Source organism: Phalacrocorax carbo, chromosome 3, assembly GCF_963921805.1.
Source record: "Phalacrocorax carbo chromosome 3, bPhaCar2.1, whole genome shotgun sequence".
NCBI lineage: Eukaryota > Metazoa > Chordata > Aves > Suliformes > Phalacrocoracidae > Phalacrocorax > Phalacrocorax carbo.
In genome coordinates, this window is record NC_087515.1 from 25,180,351 (window position 1) to 25,202,741 (window position 22,391).

The following is a 22,391-nucleotide window of genomic DNA, read 5'->3' on the forward strand; positions in this document are numbered from 1 at the left end:
AGAGAGAAAAATTATTTCAGGGCCCCCTCAGAAATTAACATTCCCAGAAGATGATTCTGGAAGAATGTTTCCCTGAAATACCCTCACTTCTGATACATCACAGATCAGCATACACAGCCTGTGGAAGAAGACAGTTTCTTGCATCTCTCTTGACTTCTCTAAGGAAAATAGTCACCATCCACAGGAATGAAGAAAATCAAAGGACATATTAGGGACCATGGACAACTAGAGGGGAAGAACATAACCTGGAACTGCTTCTTTTCTTAGGCAACATGAGTGATGAAGGTTTCTGCCCCTAGTAACACAGACTTCAGCATGAATGAAACTGATGGCCAATTCCAACAGGTGCAAGAAAAGGCAAAATCTGATTCTTGCAATCTAGTCTTTTATTAGTCCTCAAATGAGCAGCCTGGTTCTTGCACGTAGTTTGATTGCTCAAACCCAGAAGTGCCTAGCTCATACGGAGACCTTTTAACTCACATATATGCATAGCACTTCCACTGCTTCAACATGAACTGTGAGCGTGCAATGAGTAGCACGACACTGAATCACAAAGCTATGGGGTATTTCATTTCTAGTATGGATAGCGAGAAATAAGAGCCCAAATGCAGGGTTTCTATTCACCGTCTCTTTCTATGAAATGTGGTATTTCCAGTATGTGTTTCTCAATCAAACTGTCCCCAGATCAGCTCCTGTGAACAGCTCAAAGGGAGTAACCAGACACTTGCTGGCTGGATAGTAGGCAACACCAAACGGAAGTGAAACAAGCTTTCAAATGCACTTTACTCACAGCGACTCTGTTCCATCACCCCCACTGACTAAAGATAAGACAGTGCATTAACACTTAATATCCAAGTGTAACTAGCCTTTCTGTTTCCTCTCCCATCCTCCAAACAACAGGCACAATTCTTTGAAACATTACGTGTTTTGCTTCTTAGATTAACTCAGCACTGTGTCAGCAAATGACAAGTACCAGCAGTGGTGCCAAAAAGATGCAGTTATTATGCATGGCCTGTGCAAGACCTTTACATATTTCTTGCGTTGAACTATAAGCCTCTCTTGCATCATCTTGATGTGATGCTCATATTTTAGTTAATTTGAAACAGCATTGCATGGAGTAAACTGTACAGAGGTTGGCTGTTTAATGGTAAGCCAACATGAAGCAGATACTCGGACTAGTCACACTAAGGCTGCTGGAATTTCTATCGGAATGATGCTTATTCTCTTATAGCAGCGCTGGTTTTGGCTGCTTTCAGCAGGCTGGGCAGCATTGTCAGAAGCAGATCGTTAAAGCTCAACACGTTCCCAAGAGTCATAAACCAAATCGGGTAGCTGGAAAGCGGCTTATACATTTTTCTAAGAGGCACCTGGGTAAAAATCGGGTTCTTCAGCGTAATCCCGAAACTCCAGACTTCAATTGAAAGGCTTTCACTTTCTGCTGGCCAGCGGGCCCGTCGCCGCTAGAGGACACTGTGGACCCGGCTACCTCGGCCGTGGGGCTCCTCCCGAGGGCCCCCCCGAGGAGCTCCGGAGGGGAGGGAGTGTTTTGAGAGGGGGGTGCTGCCTGCCCGCTGGCTCCTCCGCCCCGGGGTGCGCCAGCCCGGGAACTCGGGGCAGCCCTGGGCTCTGCTTTCCCGGGGCCGGGCTGGGGGCTCGTTGCCCGGACCCTGCCCGGTTACGTCTCGTACCGATGGGCTGGTGTCAGCGTGGACGCGGAGAGCGCACACGGGTTGCACGTCTCGGCGTGTAACTTCCAGGCATGTCGAACCCGCGCAGCGTTATGGTATGTACAGGGACTTCCCCTTCTTTCAGCAAGCCCAGATCCTGTAAATGAAAATTCTGACCCTGCTAGTTATCTGGATGGAGAGTCCCTGAAGGCAATTTATAGACCGTATTTCATGACTAACGAAATATGGTCGTTGGGATTTTCTGATAGCTTTCAGGTATAGCCCAGTGAGCTGCCTTTATGAGAGCAGAACATAAAGATGACAGCGATGACAGGCAGAGAAGAAGTCTACATCCATTGAGCTTCTTCCGCTGCACGGCTAAGATACCATGGCCGGTTGCGTGACGCTGAGCATTTCAAATCATAGCAGCGCAGCTATTGCCATATGCAAACACTGAATGAAAGCAGTGGACCACAGAGATAACTATCAAAGAACCCTGAGCCAACACATCTAACATGCGTCTTCAGAGCGCACACAGAAGCGCCGCTCAAACCCCCAAAATGGGATGGCCATTTTAGCAAGCGCTGTCTTTTATAGCACGAGAGGATCGCGGCACATCAGTCTTACTGAAGGCATGTAACAGTGAAAATGCTGCACAGTGGTGCAGTTTCCCCTACCAGCACTGTTCCAAAGTAGCCCTGAATAAAAAGAACCTGAACAATTATCTCTGCTGCTCAGCGGGGCTAACTACTCCGTCCTGCCAATTCATCTGCACTGCTTCCCATAGTGAGCTATTTCATTTATTGCACGCTGCGTTGTGCCACACAGATATGCTCTCAGGTTTATACATGCTCACAGAAAACAAGCAGTTACAGTGATTTAAAAAGTAAGCAACCCCAAAGAGAGTATGTATAACAAATCAGGTAAGCTCTCTGTAGCCGCTTCAGTACAAAGATTGGGAGGGACCTCAAGGAAGAGGTAGGTCGTTGGTACACAAGAACAATCTGCTCTGCCGATTCTGCTAAAGAACCGGTAACTTCTGGCAAGAAGGTGATAACAAACATCTCCAAGGTCATCTTGACAGTAATGGTGCCCACAACTTAAGCCACATTGTCTTGGAAATGCTGAGCAAAGGAGTGTGTAACTGCTTTTTTTAAAAGCAAGCATGTAAACTCGCTAACACAGTGGTTAAGCACTTTTGGAAAACTGTTACCCCAAATCATTCTCTCTCAACTGGAAGCAGAACACATTTTATAGCAGGTCCAACTTCTCTTTTAAACAGCTTTATCTTAAGGCTTCTAGCATTTTACTTTTACAGCTACTTGTCGCCAACACTTCATTCACTGCGTCTTTAGTCACTGCTTGGAATTCTCTTAGAGAGGTAAATAAATCCAGGCTGTACTGATCATGCCTAATCAGCAAGAATAATACGCGTTCAGGGGCTGACCACCCAAATCCTTGTCTCCCAAGGCAGTGAGTGCAGTGTAAGCTCAGGAAGGATTCCCTGGGTATCACCTTTCATGTGATTGTTCCAAACCCTTAACCAATACTATGAAGGGCAAGTCTTAAAGGAATTTATACTAGCCAATTGGTTTAATTTTTTACATGAAAAATTTACATGGAAAAATCATAAAGAACTGAAAAAATCATAAAGAACTGAAATACGGGTTATGTAGGGGGAAAGCACACACAGTTCAGTAAAAATGTGTAGTACTCTGAGTGGCCTTTTTGGAAGCTAAACCTCACCTAAGAAAATTCTTAATGTTTTGCAGCTCCGAAGCAAGCCCTGTGGAGTGTATTTCTGCATGTCATGGGCTCACGTCTCACGTGGGAGTCCTGCCTCATTGCTTGGGAACCACCATTCCGTACATCAGGTGCTGTGTAAGACATTTCTCCACTACTGTACATTTTTCAACTCCTTCTGTAATAAAAACAGTACGATGAAATTACAAGAAGCACTCACTTCCAAATGATCTTATTCCATTTTATTGGTGATGGCAAACCTTTCTACTGAGTGAGGTGATGTATGGACAGAAGGCCTATCCTGCCTGATTCACAGGATTCAAATGCATTCAGCATATTGTGCTCACATTGCTGCAAAGGCTAGTTTAGGGTTTTGAGATGCTAAAAACAATGATGAAGAGTAATGTCTTACTGGTATCAACCAGTACTGCTTTAGCCAGTATGGAGATAGAGGTGAAAATGATTTCTCACTTAAGTCCTTCTCTTGAAGGAATTAATTTCTTTACAAATAGAGACAAATGTGACACTAAAGGTTCACAAAATACCTAAGAAGATACTACCAGAAAGAATACCTCCATACGTGAAATCAAAAAGTCATCAGCCTCATCACAGAAAAACGTCAAAATCAGTCATTAATTCTTCCAGTGTTTTCTGTACCTTGTATATTCCCAAACAACAGCAGAGTCCTGTGGAGCGTATCTTTTCAGGTTATTACATCTGAATCAATAAAGTTCTAGAGAAATGATGACCATTAAGAACATAGTTCTGAGTAACCAGCTTGTCTTCTTCATCTGCATGGAAGTGGTCAATTCAGGAAATGAGTGATTGCATCGCCTATTAATGTCCAAGAGTTCAGCTATTACTAAAACACGTTAACAAGCCAGCTGAGATATGTGTGCTGCTATCAAATGACAGATAATCTGTCCTGTGTATGTGTACAAGTGTTGGATGCCAAATGAGGGTGAAGGGGTTCATGACACAAGTGTTCAATAGCAAGCATGACCTACTGATTCAAGGCATTCCCCTGCCTTTACTTCTGTCACAGCAAGCTCCCCTCTTTTAGCTGTGCCGTTCCTGCTGTTTGTCAAGCCATTCTGTGAAAGGGATCAAGCACCTGATACTCAAAAAAAGGCTCTTTTTTTTTCATGAGATTACTTTTCAACCAGCTACCATTCACTGAACAGATTTATTATGCAGCCCATAAGCCTTGTGCTGGTACCACAGGGAGGGCAGCAATATGAGACAAGGGTGGAAGTGGGCAGGTAAGACCTGCTTTAGACAGTGCTGCCACCCAGAAAACTGTGCACCTACTCCCTCAAAGCATTGCTACTAGTGCTTTTACACATACATACACTCCAAAAGTATGCTCAAACAGTGCTAATCTGGCATGAAATTCTAGCCTAGGTGGATTTCAGAGACAACCAAAGCTCATTTCTTCTTTGGGACATCTGAAGTCTCTGCCCTTTGCCTTGCTTTTCCCCCACTCTGAGGAGGGACTGAACACCTTAGTTGAAACCCTGGCAGAAAGGCAGTTCCTGATGAGAAATAACCACTGATGTGGGGGGTGGGGAGGAACAGGTTTCGCGCCAGCACTTCTCACAAGTTTAAAACCAAAACTTCTCACTCTTTGACTCCATCAGTAATAAAACACAAGTAGGCATACTGCAATGTCTTACTTTAAAGCATCATTGGCCTTTCAAAGGAACCAAGGCATTTGAGTGAGAACTGAAGTAGGTTAAGCAGGGGTATGTCCCCTTGTGTCAATTCTGGTAATTAATGGCAGAGGAGCAGAGTAATACCCATGCAATAAGAACTGTGGCTGCTAAATTTACCAGAGCCAATTTATCAATGCTTTTACTCAGTAGGAATGTACCCACATGAATACCCCTACTGAAATCAGCTTGTAACTTAGACAAATGCTCTCCACACCCATTTTAAAATTCCTTTGTATTGCCAAGATGGCATGGGGCGGGGGGGGGGGGGGGGGGGCAGTACAGGGAAAGAAACAGGTGTGATGTTTTATTGTATTAGTTAAGTTGTTGGGACTACAATTTTGAAATCAGTAAGGCAAATCATCCAAGCGCTGGCAATATCTGCAGCTGTTTACAATTTCCCATAAGTTTTTGAGAAAATCTAGACTGCAATTTGTAACTTCAGTATGGATCCATGCACGTAAATCTCTTGTGTTCTCACTGGGCATATAGGCACACAAGTAGATGAAAACTTTTAAATTTACTGACTACAGTGCTGAAACAGTAACACAAGTCCTGGTTTGCAATCTAAGAAGATCCACTTTCATGCCAAATACACAGGAATTAAACTCACCTCATACAATTCCCTGAGAGGACTGAAGATTAAAAAGAAATCTGCTCCATTAAAGTCTGGAGAATAACCTCAGAGAACTCACCCTTGGTTGCTCATTGAATGACATCAGAAAGCAGCCATTAGGAGTATTCTGCCAATTTCCTAGATGCTGGAGAGTTTTGGTAAGAGTTGCATTAAACGATCTGTCATCAACTGAATATTAATCTCCCAGTATTTTATTACTCAGCCTTAAACAGGGCCTTCTGGAGGGCAGGAATTATTGGCAATGGGAGGCAGTAATTACAAAGTGAGGTATAGTGTAGAAAACATGACATGTGAGTTAAAACAGTGTCTGGGGACCATTTAATATTATGCTGGCAAACAGAACATGTTATAAAACCATTTTAGAGAAAATAGATATAATGCAGGAATCTAGCTGCTAAACTACAAAAAGGAACCCTGAAGAAGAAAATTACATTTTTCGTTTCTCACATTAAGGCATAACCTTTCATGCTATGCTTCTTTAACAGAGCAGTAGATTCTGCCTATACAGACGACCATATGGATGTGCCGAGCTTCTTGAACATGCCACAGGACTGGACACATTTTTAACCATGCAGTAATCACTGTCCAAGAGATGCCTTTTGGGTGCCATGTGGCTGATGACAGTCTTGCTGAACTCAGTGGTGAAGGTACGCCAAGTAAAAGCAGAGTTAAACTAAGGAAATATACACCATACACGTGCGGTAACACTGGCTTAATTCTGTTATAGTTAAGAAAATATTTTAGTAAAGTGAAAACAAAATCACACTGAATTATTACAATTCAAATATCCCAACCTGAGCCAAGTGTGAACAGATACTATGTATTGTGAAGGGACAGTAAGAAAAACTAAAATCAAAGTGTACAGGGGATCAGCTGTCACAGGGCAGGGCATATGGCTGATAAGATAAGTGGCTTTGGAAAGCATGCCTGAATTATTAGGAAGCCTCAACCCATGAAACACAGAGCTGACCATTTCAGGCCACAAGATGCAACCTGGTGTTCCCACAGCCACGATTATTGCATGACAACGCATGAGTGATAGCAGAGGAGTTTTGTTCAAGTGTATTGTCAATGCATGAGAAGACCAGGAAAGTACTGGAACACTTCCCTGAATTGGCTACTCATTGCAACAAATCCTCTGCCTTGAAGAACTTCTATTCTTTGTAGGTAAAATAGGCAGATGGTGCTGGAAAGAGATACATTTTACCTGATAAATGACTAACAGCAATGTACCTTGCAGAGCATGATAGACCTGAATGAAGAGTGAATGAAGAGTGTTCCTTCATTAAACAGCATTTTGAAAATGTATAGCATAATGAAAAAAAAAATTATTATATTATTATTAGGGAAAATTGACTGTTTATAAGCAAAGAAGTAGAGACTGCATGTTGACTTGGGACAGATTATTGCATTCTCACTGTAATTTTTAATATGCATTCGGTAACTGAATTACTGCTCTTGAAACAGTACTGTTTAGGTATTAAACAAGTAGGCAGACTGTAATGGGATTTTTATTAAGAAGTAATGCAACAGTTTAATATCCTTGTGTTATCATTTGTAATAGTATAGCCTTCAAGTTTGTAAGAGCAAACCAAGAAAACGACAGCTAAGAGACTCTCCATATGCACCTCATGTTACATATTGCAATAAAAGTGAAGCTGAAAACATATCCATTTTTTCTGTTAAATGTACATAGCTGGTATTTAAAAAGTAAAATAATTTAATTTTTCTCAACCGTCATAAAAGTTATAACTTGAATTCAAAGTAATTATCTACAATTGTGTGTTGTTTCCTGAATTTGTAGTTGGAAATGTAAAGAAAATAAATGGAAACAAACAGTGATGGAAAACCAGTTAGTGAAAACTGTAGGAATTGGCTTTCACATGAATCAAGTAGAATATTTTGCATTTTGTAAAGTACCAATCAAATTAATATAAAAACTGTTAACCTAATAATTTATGGGGAAAATGTTCTGATTACATAGTTTCTTAACATGGTGGTAAAAATACAAATGGGTTCACATGTGAGTGTCATTTAGAATTGCTCATAAAAAGTAGTCATGTAACTTTATATTACAGCTCTCAGTCACCCATATCCCCGTTTATACTCTGCTGCTTGAACTGTATCCACAATTAGATCCTGTCCCTGCTGCAAGCTGCTCTGCGTGGGCTGATCTCACTGACTGTTCAAGACTCCCTGAGTTATCTGAAACTCCAGAGAGACGTGTAGAACTACAAGCAGGATAAAGGTTCAAACCGAGGCAGGCTTCCTCAGCATTTTGTTCACCTGGAAAAAGGGACTTCTGTTCTTACATACACAATACATAAATTGTTGCCATTGATCTCCTCACTTGTATGATCAAAAAGTCTCTTTCAAATTTGATGGGTCTTGGTCATTAATCAAGTCCTTAAACACAGCTGATGGATAACCTACCTCTAGAAATGCATGAGCAAGGCTGCATAACGTCTCAGTGCACCGTCAGAATAGGTCCTGAGTCCATACTGGAACTTAGCAAACAAATGGGATGACCAGAATTTACAAGGGAAATTTCTAGCCTATGTACTATTGTCATTTACAGTAAAAAAGAAAGAAAAAAATATTCATCTCTAGAGATTATTTACCTCGCAACCCAATAGTGCACTTGGAAATTACTGTACCCTAAAACAGCTCTGATAAGCAAAGATGAAACTCAAATAGCTAAAAGGGAACTAGCAGATCTCTTGCTTAGTATCAAATCCTGTTTTAAAATCTTCTGCTCTTAAAGACATCCTGTTTATATATTTAATCAATGAACTGGATGTAAGAGAAACAAAAATTGCCTGCAATCCTCTGTAAAATGCATATTTGCAAAGATGGATTAACTCAGCTTTTCAAGAACACAACTAAACAGTTTGGGAAATTCCCCAAATTCTAGTTAGATTTTGTTTCTGTTTCTCTGTGAAGAGTTTTCTGATTTTTCTGGGAACATACCATTGTTCAATGGTAGGCATTTAGGAAAAAAAAATCCCTTTCTTTTCTGCTCTTTCCTTACCTGGATATTATAAAAGATTTACATTTGCTAAGAGGCTCTGCCTCTTACAAAACTTCCTGTCAAAATGAGCTTCTGGATAATGTGAGACCCAGGGACCTCAGGGGGGTGCTTTTGTTCGTTTTGTTTGGTTTAAGATCTTCTTGCTTTTAAAGACCAATTGCAAGTCTTCTCCAAAGAGAATAAAGACATGGACAGGAAGAACTGTTTTGGATCACCAGTATACTCAATTGGTCTTACATCCAATAATCAAGCTTAATCATAAAAATAAGCAGTTTGCATGCACACATGCCTACGTACAAAATTGCTCACATACACCATTTCTGTTGGAAGGCTATTCCTGAACACCTTTCTTCTGACAGGTGGAAACTTCATCACATATATAGCTAAAAAATATGTAGAAATTATACCAATTTATTCTTCTACTAACATTACTTCTTATCTATGATAGCTCTTCCCCTTACATGGTCTTTACTCCAAGATAATTAGAGAAACAGTGATGCCACCACTTCTCAGATTTTATTTGTCTAAAACAACGTCCCAGAAAAAATAGATTCCTCATTCCCTTAATCTTCCTAGCAGCCCTTCCATGTACCTGTAATAGTTTTGGTTCATCTCTTTTTATCATGGTTGAGCAGAAATTTATGCAGAATCCAGATGAGCTTTTGCCAGGCAACTGCATAATTACATTGATATTTCTCTTTTTAAGAACACAAACATACAAATAAAAAAATAATCCCATTACTATTCATCTGAGTTTCTATTTAACTTCCTTGTTGCCCCACTGTGTTGGTGCCTCAGCATCAGTTACTGGCTAATATGCCTTTGCTTGTTCATTCCATTGTCATTTCCAATTGATGAATCTCCACCCTGTGACAGAAATTCTTGTTAATAGTTCTTCAAGTTTATGACTGTATATTTTGCATCATGACAGGGTGCTAGGTAATCTCATCTAGGTTCCCTTTACCACAAAAGGTTAGACCAGCTGATGTTCTGGGGTCCCTTCCAACCTGGGCTGTTATATGATTTTGTGGCTCTATGATTAATTATCATGGCATTTCTAGCCTCTTCTGCAAGGTCATGCAGTTTCTTTTGCATGATATTTCAATCTTCTGTTCTAATGGATCCTTTGTATCCAAAGTCCTTACCAAAGATACTAAACGAGAGTGGTCTACAATCAATCCTTGAGAACCTCCACTTATAAACCATTCTTTAGCCTGATAGCTCCCTCTTCAAAAAAAACTATTGCCATTTTCCTTCAGCTAGTTCTCTTTTTCAATTCTTGTACTATTTCACATCATCTCCGCCTGAAGTAATTGTATCTTGTATAGCACTGCATCAAATATTTAAGCAGGGTCTTGTTGGTTATTTCTTATCCTCAATTATTTTACCTGAGACAGATAACAAATTAGTATTCTCAAAATTTACTTTACAATGGGAAGACAAACCTTAATAATTTGCTTATCCCAAGAGAGCTTGCTTATGTCCCTTTCTTAGAATCTCAAGAGTTTTGACATTTCAATAATTTAGAATAATGAAAACATGACAACAAGTTCATTATGAGACAGTTGAAGGAGAAAGCTCTTCCAGATAATTGGAGACATCAATCCAAAACTGAGCTCTGAGGGGAACAGTCTGTGGTAGGCTTAATTGGACAGTACCTGGATGAGGGCAGTAAGCTATAGTGGCAGTCTACAGAGCTTACTAAACACATACAATAAAAACTCTTCTAATGCGGATTTAAAACAAACACACCTATTAGAGATGTCATTTTCTGTTTGCCTACATGAAAAAGCCGCTTCAGGAGGAGATAAGCTGTGAAATTGAGGCACAGTAGTCATTTGGTACTAACTCCTCAAATGAATGTTTTCATTCTATACCAAGACAGGCCTTTGCGGTTTAGCTTATCCACTTCTAAAGAGAACCATAACGATTCCCTTAGAGCAGACCAAACACATAACTAGTAGAGAAGAGACTATTTGCAAAAGCTATGCCAGCTATTTCCAGAGTAGTCAAGCCCTCACGCTTGATGTCATGGTTTAAAAATTCTACATTGGGAGAAAAAATTCCTACCCTATTCTTACGGAATTTTTTCCATAGGAACTATCTAGGAGAAAACCTGAATGAGTACCAGAAAAGGAGCGCGCAATCCCAGAGATGATTGTTACTATGGTTTCCTTATTAAGAATTATCTACTTCAAGTTAGCCTGTAGCTATTCTTGAGTTAAATATTACCCAAGTTAGTAAGCATAGTGCCACATGTCCTCTGAGGCAGCTGTAGGTCTGTTTCTGCTTCCAGTGAAATCAATGTAAACCCCACGTTTCTGCTAAGATTTAATCCAAATTCTTTCACTCCCTTATGGATGTGTGCCCACACCAGATGCTGTACGTACATGCAAAATGTTTCTTCAGTGACCACTTGACAGTAACTCAGGGTTTACAAACAGAAAACTCCTACCCTCCTAAAAGAGAATAACTGTAGTCTTTGTAACAGTAAATAAACCCACCACTTCTCCTGCTTATCAGACATGCTTCCTTCCTGTGACAGGAATTATATCACTACCCTGATGGGAAGAAGAGAAAAGGGATTTTTTTTTTTAAATGGTTGTTTTATCTATCACTTTCACTGAGGTAGAAATTCTAGACTGATTCACAGATGGAAACCCCAAATGCCATGCAGCAAAGCGTTCATCTATGGACAGGAAACAGTATGGGTTTTATAGGCTACAGTAAAGGTTATGTCACTTCAAAGTACATCTTAAAAGACTGCACAGACACCTTCCTTAATATCCAATTAACAAAACTAATCACACATCAAAGCCTTTTAATCATATACAGGGTGTACCAGTGAAGTTCAGTTTCTATATGCTCCTACAGATTAGCCATGTTTCTCTAATACCAGTAACATTAAGCAATGTTGTCACATACATAGGAACTACGTAGGAACAGAAAGAAACAGGAAGGAAGAAGGAAAAAAGTGGCATTTGGAATAAAATGGTGAGAGAATACAAAGGCTACTGCAAATACCAAATGCAGATGAGGTCAGCAGGTGTTACAGAAGGAGCAGTAGACGACAGTAAAAGGTACCAGGGAAAAGAACAGAAAGTCTGTAAAATAGGTTGTTTTAAATATGTTTTTTAAAAGGTGTATTTTAGCAAGACTCTGGGTGAGTACATGAAGGCATTTATAAATGTTCACAGACATGAATGTAAAACACCAGTGGGGAGGAGCAAGACTTTCTAATCAGCTCTCTTGAGGTACAAGAGTTGATCTCTGTTACACTCACGCTAGCAGTTTTGGGAAGCTTGACTTCGTCTTTCTGTTGATTTTTTTTTACCTTTGAAGGCTAAAATTATCTTTTCAAAATATGATCAATTTAAATCTGACCCAACAACAACTGAAAGAAATGAATAGACAAATAGCTGAATCAGACCTAGTCTGCTCCCGGAATTAATACTTTCATCTGTGGGTAAGTTTGCACTGAGTATTTTGCTTCTTCATTAGAGTCACAGAAAATACAAAAAGGAAATCCGCGCTAACCAAATCTAGACAAACTGTAACCTTCATTGTGAACTTAAGAGGCGAAATCCAGCTTACTTGGCAACCCTCATTCACATTATGCATCCACAAAGATGACAGCAATTCACAGTACTCCTCACGGGAACCACCATCTGAACATAGAAAAGATCTTCCCTATAGACCTGTGACTGAAAAACCATGGGAATGTTTACAGACCACATTCATAGGGAACATGTCAAACTAAATAAACTAAAGGAAGCTTTCTGAAGCTAGAATACATCAAGCAGTATTTTAGCCAGATATAGGTATGAAACATTTTTTGTGATAGTGTAATACCCTGATGCAAAAGGAGAGGTTTGGATCTGAAGAAGAACTTTCTGTTGCTTCCTTAACAAATTGGCCTTTTCCTTTCTGTTCTCCTTTCTGGTTCCCTATTCATGTAACAATTATCCCAGGCTCCAGGACATACTTTCAGTTTTGAAACTCTCTGTAAATCAATAACCTTATGAGCAGCTCCTGTAAGGAGTGTGACCAGCCTGTATGCTTATGATTTGCTTAGGGATACATACGCCTGTGCTTTAACAGTTCATTGTCCCTTTTGACCCATGATTCAGCTATGACATTAATTCTATAAATATATCAGAATGTTGGGTTTATTTGGCTTGGGACACTCATTTTGCTCACTTCTTTTGCTTGGGATTCCCAGCTGCCTTTGAACATTAGTCACACAATGTACTGTTTGTGAGAGATGGCTCAGTTAATCTATTAAACAGAAGAATGATCCATAAGACCCTTTGGAAATAGTGCTGGGAAAAAAACGTGATGCAATAGATGAAGGAGGAGGAAGCAGCCCAGGCCCTGGAAGGTTCAAAGCCTGCTGTTACTAATTGGCATGATGCGCAGGCTGGAGCTACAACCTGCAGTTGTGGGAAGGAACTGCTGGCAGTGTGGGCCCCTGCAGGGCTCCCAGCCCTTCCCAGCATAACCTTGGACTTGGGTTGCTATTGCCAGGACACAACATTGCTGTGAATCCAGTTGTCTTCCCCTGTACACTCTGCATAGACATAGAGTTAATAAACCAATAAACTCCAGTGCAGAAACAGGCTAAAGCTTGCATCGCAGAATAAGAATAGTGCTTACTCATGAAGAGTGTACAACAAAAGTTGAACTACCAAATGATAAGCTGGAGCCAGTTTCTAGGCAGATATTTAGAAGAATAAATGTGTAAGGAGGAGGATTTTATACAAGGAACTAGATCTCTACTTCTAGAAGCAAGCATCTGTAGGACAAAAATCTTTAGAAGGATTCTGAAGGGGTGGGCTGTCTTGGACAAGGTGGTTCTTTCCTTCCATTTTTGAGGGTCTGAAGGGCTCCAGGGGAGAGACCCTGCCTTTGCACCAGCCCTGACCTCAACTAGCTACTTTCCATTCCCAGCCTCAGCTCAATTGCACCTACCTAGTTAAGAGATGTGAGACATCCTCTTTCACTCTCCCTCCATCCTAAGCTAGAATCAATTTTCCCAGAGTGAAGGTTGTTCGTTTCCACTATGCTCCTCCTTCCCTGTTACACCTCTGCTGAACCCAAATTACACAGTGGCATCCAGGGCCTGAAGGAATGTGGGTGGGTGGATGGATGAAGATGCTTAAGATAGCTTCCTTTCTTCAGAGTGACACACAGAATCATATCAAGGACATTATCCAAAACGCAAGTTTTGAAGTGTCCAGAAACTTTCATTTTCCTTGGCAGGGACTGCACCCAACTTTCTTTGCAGGATGACTCAGTTCTTACATGACCATAAGAAACTTTGAAGACTGCACTTAGGCTGTAGCTAGCTTCTGCAAATGCTGAAAATTCTCCTGGGGACAACCTAATGAAAACTTTTACATAAACCAACAGCTCATGCCTGTTGAGTTTCTAGCCTAGTACAACGGCACAAGAGGGCCCTTTAGAAGGCAGAGTTGACTACACAGTTTCCCCAATTCTATCTTGGCAGTGATCAGCAATGTATCATACTGCTAAAGAAGCTAAAAAAGAAAAAATATCTTTCAGACATTTCAGATCATATCCTGCTGATAAATATTACAATCCTGGTGAGGGGAGAAATTAATCCCATGAGTTGAACTGAAAAAAACTGAAATGCTGAAGTGAGAGTGTTGGCAAAGGGGCGGAGCTTTTTATTATCCAAAGGGGCTCTTTGACTGGGAAATACTGTGAGAAAAATACTCTTTTCTGGATCCCAGGCTACAGCATTCACATTTCTAGAGCTTGACACTACTAAGAATCATCAGAGAAAGTAAACACATTTTTCTGTATATTTCTCAGTCACACCATCATAATTCTACCTTTTCAATAAAAAAAAAGTTAAAACAATGTTTTTCTTGCAAGCAGTTATCAAACATCTTCGGTGTGGACATAGAACAAAATGATTAGCTAAACTCAATTTGTTCTATCCATGGACATCATTTACCACAAGCAACACGCAAGATGAAGGATCAAGATACTTGTAATTTCCAGTGGGTGCATTAAAACAGTAAATTTTAAAATCTGCTTTTTAAAACAACGTGTAGAACCAGCAAATTCTGGTTTGCTTTCGTTCCACACAGAGCAGACAATCATCATTAGAAATTGTCTAAGCCATATTTTAGGATATAAAACGCTCCAAGAACTAATGTCAGCAGGGCTGGTGATTGGGGCTGTTAAAGAAATAAAAACTGGGAAAACTCATTTGTTACATACACTTCAAAAGCAGAGCCAATGAAAAGGCAATAAGCAAATAATAAAACAACTGACAGGAAGATTAGCATTAGACTTTGGGTTTAACCAGTAAAGAAAAAGTAGAGATGTTATAAATACATTGATTATTGAAGAAGGTAGAAAACATCATAAAGATTGGACATCACTTTTATTAACCAAACTTGTTTAGAGGAAAAAAATAATCCCCAGCAGCCAGAATGTGATATACGTGGATGACAAGTGACAAAGGGTTACTGGCAGTGGATGTGTGGGAGAAAGGCTTCCCAGCCCAAGGTTGATACGTTTCCCTGTCTACATTCCATTGTACGATGGTGGGCTGCACCACACTTTGACATTTCTGAATGCAAAACCATGGCTCGAAGATTCTACCAAACAAGAAGACGCAGTTTGAATTGTCTTTTTTTCCATACTGGTGTTTTCCCGAGATTCAGAAGACTGTAACACTTCAATGTGGTCAAGTCCAGCCCTCTTCGATGGAAGACCTGCACCATAAGTAGGCAGTTCTTCAAATCTCCCATTAATGGCACTTTCACACATCACATTTAAAGGCGATCGAGGACGGCTCTCATCTTGGCAGGCAGCTGGCGAGTGCATCGGGCCTTGGTACGGTCACAAAGTTCATAGTGCAGTGCAATAGTGGACAGACCTTTTCATGATCCTTCAACACTTGACTCAAGTGTTTCATTTCATCTGTTAGCTTTCCGATTTCTCTTTTCAGGGAGGTATTTTCTTGCTCAAGGGACTCATATTCCTGGAAGGAAAAAAAAAAATAAAAAGCCTACTCATAGTCAAAACATTCCTTTCAGTGCTTCCACCTTCAGTATATTCATGTAACTGTAACAAAACTATGTGGTTTCTTATTACAGTGTGCAAAATGCTAAGGAAAGACAGAAACAGCCTGGGTGCTGGCACAGGGCAAGTGCTTCACAACCAGTGCACTGACCACCCTGTGATTCCTTTTGCGGCCCTGAAGATCAGGAGGTGCCGCTTGCCCTCGGGGGTCCCCAGCAGCCCAGGTGGCTGCGTCCCTGTGGTGGCCTCTTCCAGCTCTGGGCTGCCTTTGCTACGAAGGGCTGAGCAGGGCAGCTCTGCACTGTCAGAGCAGAGAAAAATGAAAGCACCAAGGACAGGTAGGTTCCAGGAAAACCTGGTGCCTGGCATTGCTGATAAGGAAAGGGCAGCCCCTACCCCAGGCCAGTGCAGGGAAAGGCCATTTACCCTGATGCCAGCTGAGATGCACACCTAGCACAATGTGCCTTGTGTCAGCTGCTGTCCTCCAGCCCAGCCCTCTGCTCAGATGCCTGGGAACTCAAGAGCAGGAGGAGGGGAGCATCATGTGAGTTTGTTCCCAGTCCTGCTTTGTTACCAGAAGGCCTGACCACTGCCTTGGTTATTCCTGACCCAGTCTGCTTTTGAGCTAATGCTTCTCTGGCAATTAATAAGATGCTGTTAACTGCAGGGGAGTTTTGAGACGCTCTGCAGCATACTTTTGTGATGGATGCAAGACTCATGTATCACATTTTTTTGATAACTACTTATTTCAATTGTCCCTGCTGTCAAGACTTCTCATCCCAAAGAGAAGAGAGCTAGAGGTTCATAGCCAGCCCACAGAAAACCTGCAGGTGTCTGCACCTCGCGGCTGGCCTAGGGCTCAACACTCACCCACTCAGTCTCACCTCCCTAGGAAAGCTTCAGAGCAAACTTCAAAGCCTGCACGTGCCTTAAAAGGCCTGTTTATCAGGCAGCAGGGAGAGCCTCGCATGCAACACTCCTCTGGGCAGCCTGGCACTGCCTCTGTTGTCCTTTGCTGCAGAAGTATGGATCCCCTTGCCCTCTCTCTCACCCTTCCACCACCTCTCACCCACAGAGTAAAACAGGCACGGTCCTCCTAACACATTACTGTAGCCAAACTCCAGCCAATTTGTCCATCCCTGACTCTGGTTCTGCTCACCTCTTGTTGCCCCAAACCCCATGGGGCTGGGTTTTGGAGTAAGCGTTACTCTCCCATTGCTCTGTCCCATTTTTGGGGACAGGACTATCAAATTGTTCTTGCTAAGAATGAATGCCTATTCAGCCAGATCTGCCTGCACCTGGGAAAACCTGTGTGCCCGAGAATGAAGATTCCCAGCACAAGGAAGATCCTCAAGTCCAGGAGGAACATCAGAGAGGCTGCAGGATGGCACAGGACCCAGAAATGATTCCACAAAAGCCAGGGCTTACCCCTTTCCAGAAGTACCCTGCACCTGGCATTCTCAGGCACTGACTCAGAGATCTGGGAAAAACCAAACCTGAAATTCCCCACACTGTCCCTCTTGGCCACTGCTGACTATTAGCAGGTCCTTCCACACTGAGAAAGAGAAGAGCCCATGCTAAACCTCCAAAGCTGAACAACTGACTCAGCCACATCTGCAGAACACTTACCCCAAGAGCCCTGGCTACAACAAAAGCACTGTTGTGTGAGGTAACATCCCAAAACAGAGAAAGGGGATTCCTGTCCTCCAGCGTTTGCAGTGGGGACATGAGAAAACTAAACCACATTGTGATATTGAGAAGTATTAAGAGTTTCTGGAAGAATCAGTTACTTTCATAGTTTTTTGGAAACACCCACTGTTATTTATCAGAGCATACAAGTATAACAGCTAACTGAACCGAGCTCTCACGCTTGGAGGTTTTGAAGTTCCTAAGAAGCCTTTTCAAACTGGGTATTTCTGTCTCACACCACAATTTTAGAATTGACTTAAGCCAGCACTGCCACTAAGCAGCATGGTCCCTTCCTCCTCCGTCATCTTCTCCCTCGTAAGGCAGCAAGCATTCATCCACTGCCATAGCAAACATGACAAGCTTAACACTGATCCAGAAGAAAATGGGTTTGTTTTAGCCCAGAGGAACCCTGTGATCCAGTTCACTGGGTTGTCATAGGAATAGCAAAAAAGGGAGGGTGAGGCAAGGGCAGGACCACATCTCTCTCTCCCCAACAGTATCACCGATGGCAGAGCTGCACCGTCCGACGTGAGCATCAGTGTCCAGGAGTTCCCGACCAGGCACCCTGTAGCACACGTGTCTGCCTCACACCCACACCTCTCTGAGCTGGATTAGCGTGAAGACAGGCCCACGCCTGCTCAAGTCCCATTTATTGTAAAGTCCCGCACTCGGTGCCCAAGCTGTGCCTGCAAAACATCAAGTACTCATTCACCTCGTGAAGTTTATCTGCTTTCTGAGTTTGCTTCTTCCGGCTCCTCTGGGCAGCAACCCGATTTTTTTCTCTCCTCCTTACCTTCCTGTCATCTTCTTCATGACTCTGGAAGACATAAGCCAGAAACATGTCACTGGTTTTCAAGGTGCACATGGAGACACCCAGAGTCAGGGTTGTTGAGTATGAGGGTACACTCCCAATTTCACAGCACCTAACCCCAGCCTCCCACAGATGGCACGGCACCCACAAAGGGCAGTGCATCCCCCTGCCACAGGTGGAAGCCGGCGGAGATGCCCGGGGGCTCAGCCCAGGGGTGGAAGCCGGCGGAGATGCCCGGGGGCTCAGCCCAGGGGTGGAAGCCGGCGGAGATGCCCGGGGGCTCAGCCCAGGGGTGGAAGCCGGCGGAGATGCCCGGGGGCTCAGCCCAGGGGTGGAAGCCGGCGGAGATGCCCGGGGGCTCAGCCCAGGGGTGGAAGCCGGCGGAGATGCCCGGGGGCTCAGCCCAGCGCTCCCGCCCGGCCAGACGTGCAGCATTTCACACCTTGCCCGGCCCCAGCGCCGCCGAGGAGAAGGAGGTGCGAGCGGGGGAAAAGCCTGCTGACGGCGCCGAGCAGCGGCAGGACGAGCTCCGGGGGCACCGCCGGCAGTTCGCCCGCTCTCCCGCCTGGAGGAGCCGGCACCACCACCGCCGCCTCCCGGGAAGGGAAGAGGGGCCGGTGCCCGGAGGGACCGGGCACCCCCGGCACGCCGCTGCCCGGCGTGACTCAACCGCATGTGCCCGCCCGCCCGCAGCGCCGAGCCCCCTCCGCCCTGCCCCTACCTGCTGGCTGCCCTCGGCCGCCGCGCTCCGGGGCAACGCGCTGCCCCCCGCCGTCGCCGCCGGGACGGCGCACGACATCCCACCGGCTGCGGAACCGCCCCGGGGCGCCGCTGGGCTCCCCCGGCCCGCCGGGGGTGGGAGGGAAAGGGAAGGGCAGGGCAGGGCAGGGCAGGGCAGGGCGGGCCGGGGCGGGGCAGGGCAGGGGACGCACCGCCCCGGCACCTGGCACCCCCCGGCCCGGGGGCGGAGCTGCCGTCCCGCCGCGGGAGCGCCCGCCGGGCCGCCGCGCTGCGCTGTGCTGCGCTCCGCTCCGCACGCCCGCATGGCCGGCACATGGCGTCGGAGGGCGCCCGGCGGCAGCCGCGCCGCGCCGGGGGATCCGGGAGCACCGGCAACCCCCGGGCCCCGCTGCTCCCCCCACACCGGGGCCGGCCGCCACCGGGTCTGAGCCCCCTCCCCCCACCGCGCCCCCACGGGACCGCGGGGTCTGCTCAGCCCCCGGGAGCAGGGGGAAAGCCCGCACCCCCGGGGCGCGGCGCTGTCGGGCAGGAGCCGCCTGAAAATCCCCCGGCGAGCCCCAGCCTCGGGGCTGGCCGGGCCCGGCGCCCCTCGGGCGGCCCGAGCCCTGCTTTCGCCTGCAGAAATAACCGCCCCGCAGTTTCTCTTCTCCCCAGATTTCCTCTCCGCGGCCGGGAGGGGAGGCCGGGCCGCCGCCCGGCGCCGGCGCAGCCCTCCCGCGGCGCCCCCCGCCCAAAGCCCGCCCGGGCCCGGCTCACCCCCGGCCGCTCCGGCCCGCCGCCCTTCAGCGACATCGGCGGCTTCCCAAAGCGGCGGGAGGGAGCTCCGGCGAAGTGACCGCCGCCTCAGCCGGGGTCCATGGGCGTGAGGACACGGCATCGGGGCCGGGACAGAGCGATTTTCACTTTCGCTACTCGCCCTGTTCCTTTAAATAATAAGGAAATGCCACGGGCTTCTTGTAAAGGCGAAGCCAGGCAAGGACTGCTGAAAGCACGGTTGCTGCTGACAAAAATATCTCTGTCCGACTATTCTGTCGAGAGTATTTTAACAGACTGAACAATGTTTCTTTTACCCCTCCAAACACTTTCCTTATATTTTAGTTGAACCTTATCTTATCTTCGCCCTCACTCTGAAGGGAGGGAAGGCGCTTGCACCAACAAGTACTTCAGCAACATCCCTACTCTGCCGTAGGTGCATTTTTAAGTGGTAGCTAATGTGCGCTCTCGGCTGTGCTCAACTCACAGGGGCAAATGCGTGGCCATGCGAGGAGGGTTAAGTGCGCCCAGATTGCAGGGCTGTCAGTCATAAAGCTCCAGGTATCTCAATAAATTGGATACTTCCCTATTTTTCTGGTTTCCCCAGAAGTTTGAGTCATCCAGCCTAGATGAAGACGAGGTTACAAAGATTGCAAACTGAGTAAATATAGACTATCCTTTCAGGAAGATCTGTCTAACAGTTTGTGTTGAAGGTGAGAGAACCGCGCTGCCAGGGAGTCTGAGACTCAAACCGAAGTCTGCGCGTTGCCACAGGTTTCCTGGTAGGCTCTGGGACCATCAGCGTTACTGAAAAACCTGAGCAGGGCTACCCCAGTGGGAATCACAGGTTGGAAGCGACCTCAGGGATCATCCAGTCCAACCTTTCTAGTAGGAGCACAGTCTAGACAAGATGGCCCAGCACCCTGTCCAGATGACTCTTAAAGGTGTCCAACGTGGCCGAGTCAACCACTTCCCTGAAGCACTTCTCCCCAGCTGTTCCACCTGTCTCCATCTTCCAGGCTACCACAACTTTGCTTTTGCACTTTCTCAGAGCTCCTCCGACCCCAGAGGACCAAGTACCTGTAAGCTTTCCCCACCCTAATGGCCACAGGGACCCACAGCTCGGATGGGCACCCTCGCCAAAGTGCTCTGACCTCACCTGCCTCCCAACTGTGCTGGCTCTCCCAAGCATCTCACAGGATGTTCCCAGCCCCCTGGTTTCTTTAAAAGCGGTGTTGCTTCTCCCATCCTCTGTCATTCAACAAGCCAACACCAGGATGCTTACCACCGGGGTGCTCGTGGAGGCGGCAGAAGGTGTGTGTTCAGTGCTGCTCTCCAGCTGCGGGGATCCAAACCAACATCTGGAAGGAAGCCCTAGCTGCCACGCAGTGAGCCATTAGAGGGCAAATTGCTCTTCACCACTCCTTTGAAGCGGTCCAACCTTGCATTAAGTACACATCATGCAGTTAAAGCAAAGGTTTAGACATGGGCATGAGCAGAGACTTAGTTGGGACAGTTGCTGGGCTCCTTGCTACCTTTCTAGTTTAAGCGCAGTTGAAAAAAACAGGCCTAGAAGCTGGTGTTTTCATATACCTAGAAGCTCATGGAAGATGTATATTCTCTTGCAATAAAACCTATGAATCACGAGGACAAAATACCTCAACAGCCCTTCAGAGCCATCTGTGGGAAGAAAAGCCCCCTTCCACGGAGGGACTTTGAACTGACCCCACATGAAGCTCTCATGCTGCTGCTCCAGGAGCAATGCTGCCATTAATGGCAACTGCACTATCTAACAGCATCAAGTCCTGAGCAGCTCACCAAGAATTTATTAGTACTGAATTAATATCTACTTCACTGAGTAACTCCTGGCAGCTGTGCAGTAAGGTTTCCAGGATCCCAAAAGTATGGGAGAAGTCACGGGACGGTCCCCTCAAGCCTGAATACAGTCTGCTCTTGTTCAAAGTCGCAAACGAAATAAAAAGTCAAAATTTGCTTGTGGGAACAAGTTTCTGCTTAGTATTAAAGCTATCTCCGGTACATCTGTAGAAATGCCTACACAGTAATTCCAGGTAACGCAGCACTAAAGGCAGAGTGTTTCTATGCAGGAGAGAAAATGAGCCCAGAAAACAGTCTAGTCAGCTGAGTTTACATTTTATAATGGCAGTTTATCGGTGATTTTTGTCTGCACTGAAGCAGCCTACACACATGCAGACTAGAGTCGCTGAACAAAGCTTAGCACAGCGCAGCTCTTCTGAAGAACAGCACATATCAGAACTGGGTTTCAGAGCACCAGCGTGCCCAAGCTTCCAAACAGACGTCGGTGTCCGCATGAAGATTTCTAGAAAAGCAGCTTCCCTGCCTGCCATTTGTAATTCCATTTGTTTAGAAACTCCACGCAGCAAAAGCGTGCGTGGATAGTGCTCCAATCTGCAAGTTTTTCTTGGGTAGGGACGGCCCACCCTCGTGAGTGGTAAGCACATCGCTGACAGTGCATGCTAACAGCAAGATGTTCCCTCTCACACCCAAATGCCAAGAATTTCAAACT

General features: G+C 45.1%; 1 protein-coding gene and 1 long non-coding RNA gene across 3 annotated transcripts; one reads left to right on the top strand and one right to left on the bottom strand.

Annotated features, from left to right (window-relative positions):
- Nucleotides 1–1,600: 1,600 nt before the first annotated feature.
- On the top strand, nucleotides 1,601–6,316 carry LOC135312827 (uncharacterized). The gene is made up of 3 exons (XR_010372447.1): nucleotides 1,601–1,783; nucleotides 3,440–3,541; nucleotides 6,245–6,316. It is a non-coding gene; the product is annotated as an uncharacterized LOC135312827 (long non-coding RNA).
- Nucleotides 6,317–15,189: 8,873 nt separating this feature from the next.
- Nucleotides 15,190–20,022, bottom strand: BATF3 (basic leucine zipper ATF-like transcription factor 3). 2 transcript variants are annotated; one of them, XM_064446202.1, is made up of 3 exons: nucleotides 19,850–20,022; nucleotides 18,254–18,358; nucleotides 15,190–15,811 (listed from the first exon to the last, which is right to left on the bottom strand). In XM_064446202.1, the coding sequence occupies exons 1-3, from the start codon at nucleotides 19,883–19,885 to the stop codon at nucleotides 15,626–15,628; spliced, it is 327 nt and encodes a 108-aa protein (XP_064302272.1). In that variant the 5' UTR covers nucleotides 19,886–20,022; the 3' UTR covers nucleotides 15,190–15,625. The 2 variants fall into 2 exon arrangements, with proteins under 2 accessions (XP_064302272.1, XP_064302271.1); XM_064446201.1 differs by lacking the exon at nucleotides 19,850–20,022 and adding an exon at nucleotides 19,074–19,464.
- Nucleotides 20,023–22,391: the final 2,369 nt, after the last annotated feature.

Excerpts from the sequence above, each read along its gene's own strand:
- BATF3 (XM_064446201.1), bottom strand. The coding sequence starts at position 19,397 with ATGCGGGCGTGCGGAGCGGAGCGCAGCACAGCGCAGCGCGGCGGCCCG. Across the intron at positions 18,359-19,073 it reads CGGCCGAGGGCAGCCAGCAG|AGTCATGAAGAAGATGACAG; the intron begins GTAGGGGCAGGG and ends TATGTCTTCCAG. Across the intron at positions 15,812-18,253 it reads AAGCAGATAAACTTCACGAG|GAATATGAGTCCCTTGAGCA; the intron begins GTGAATGAGTAC and ends TTTTCCTTCCAG.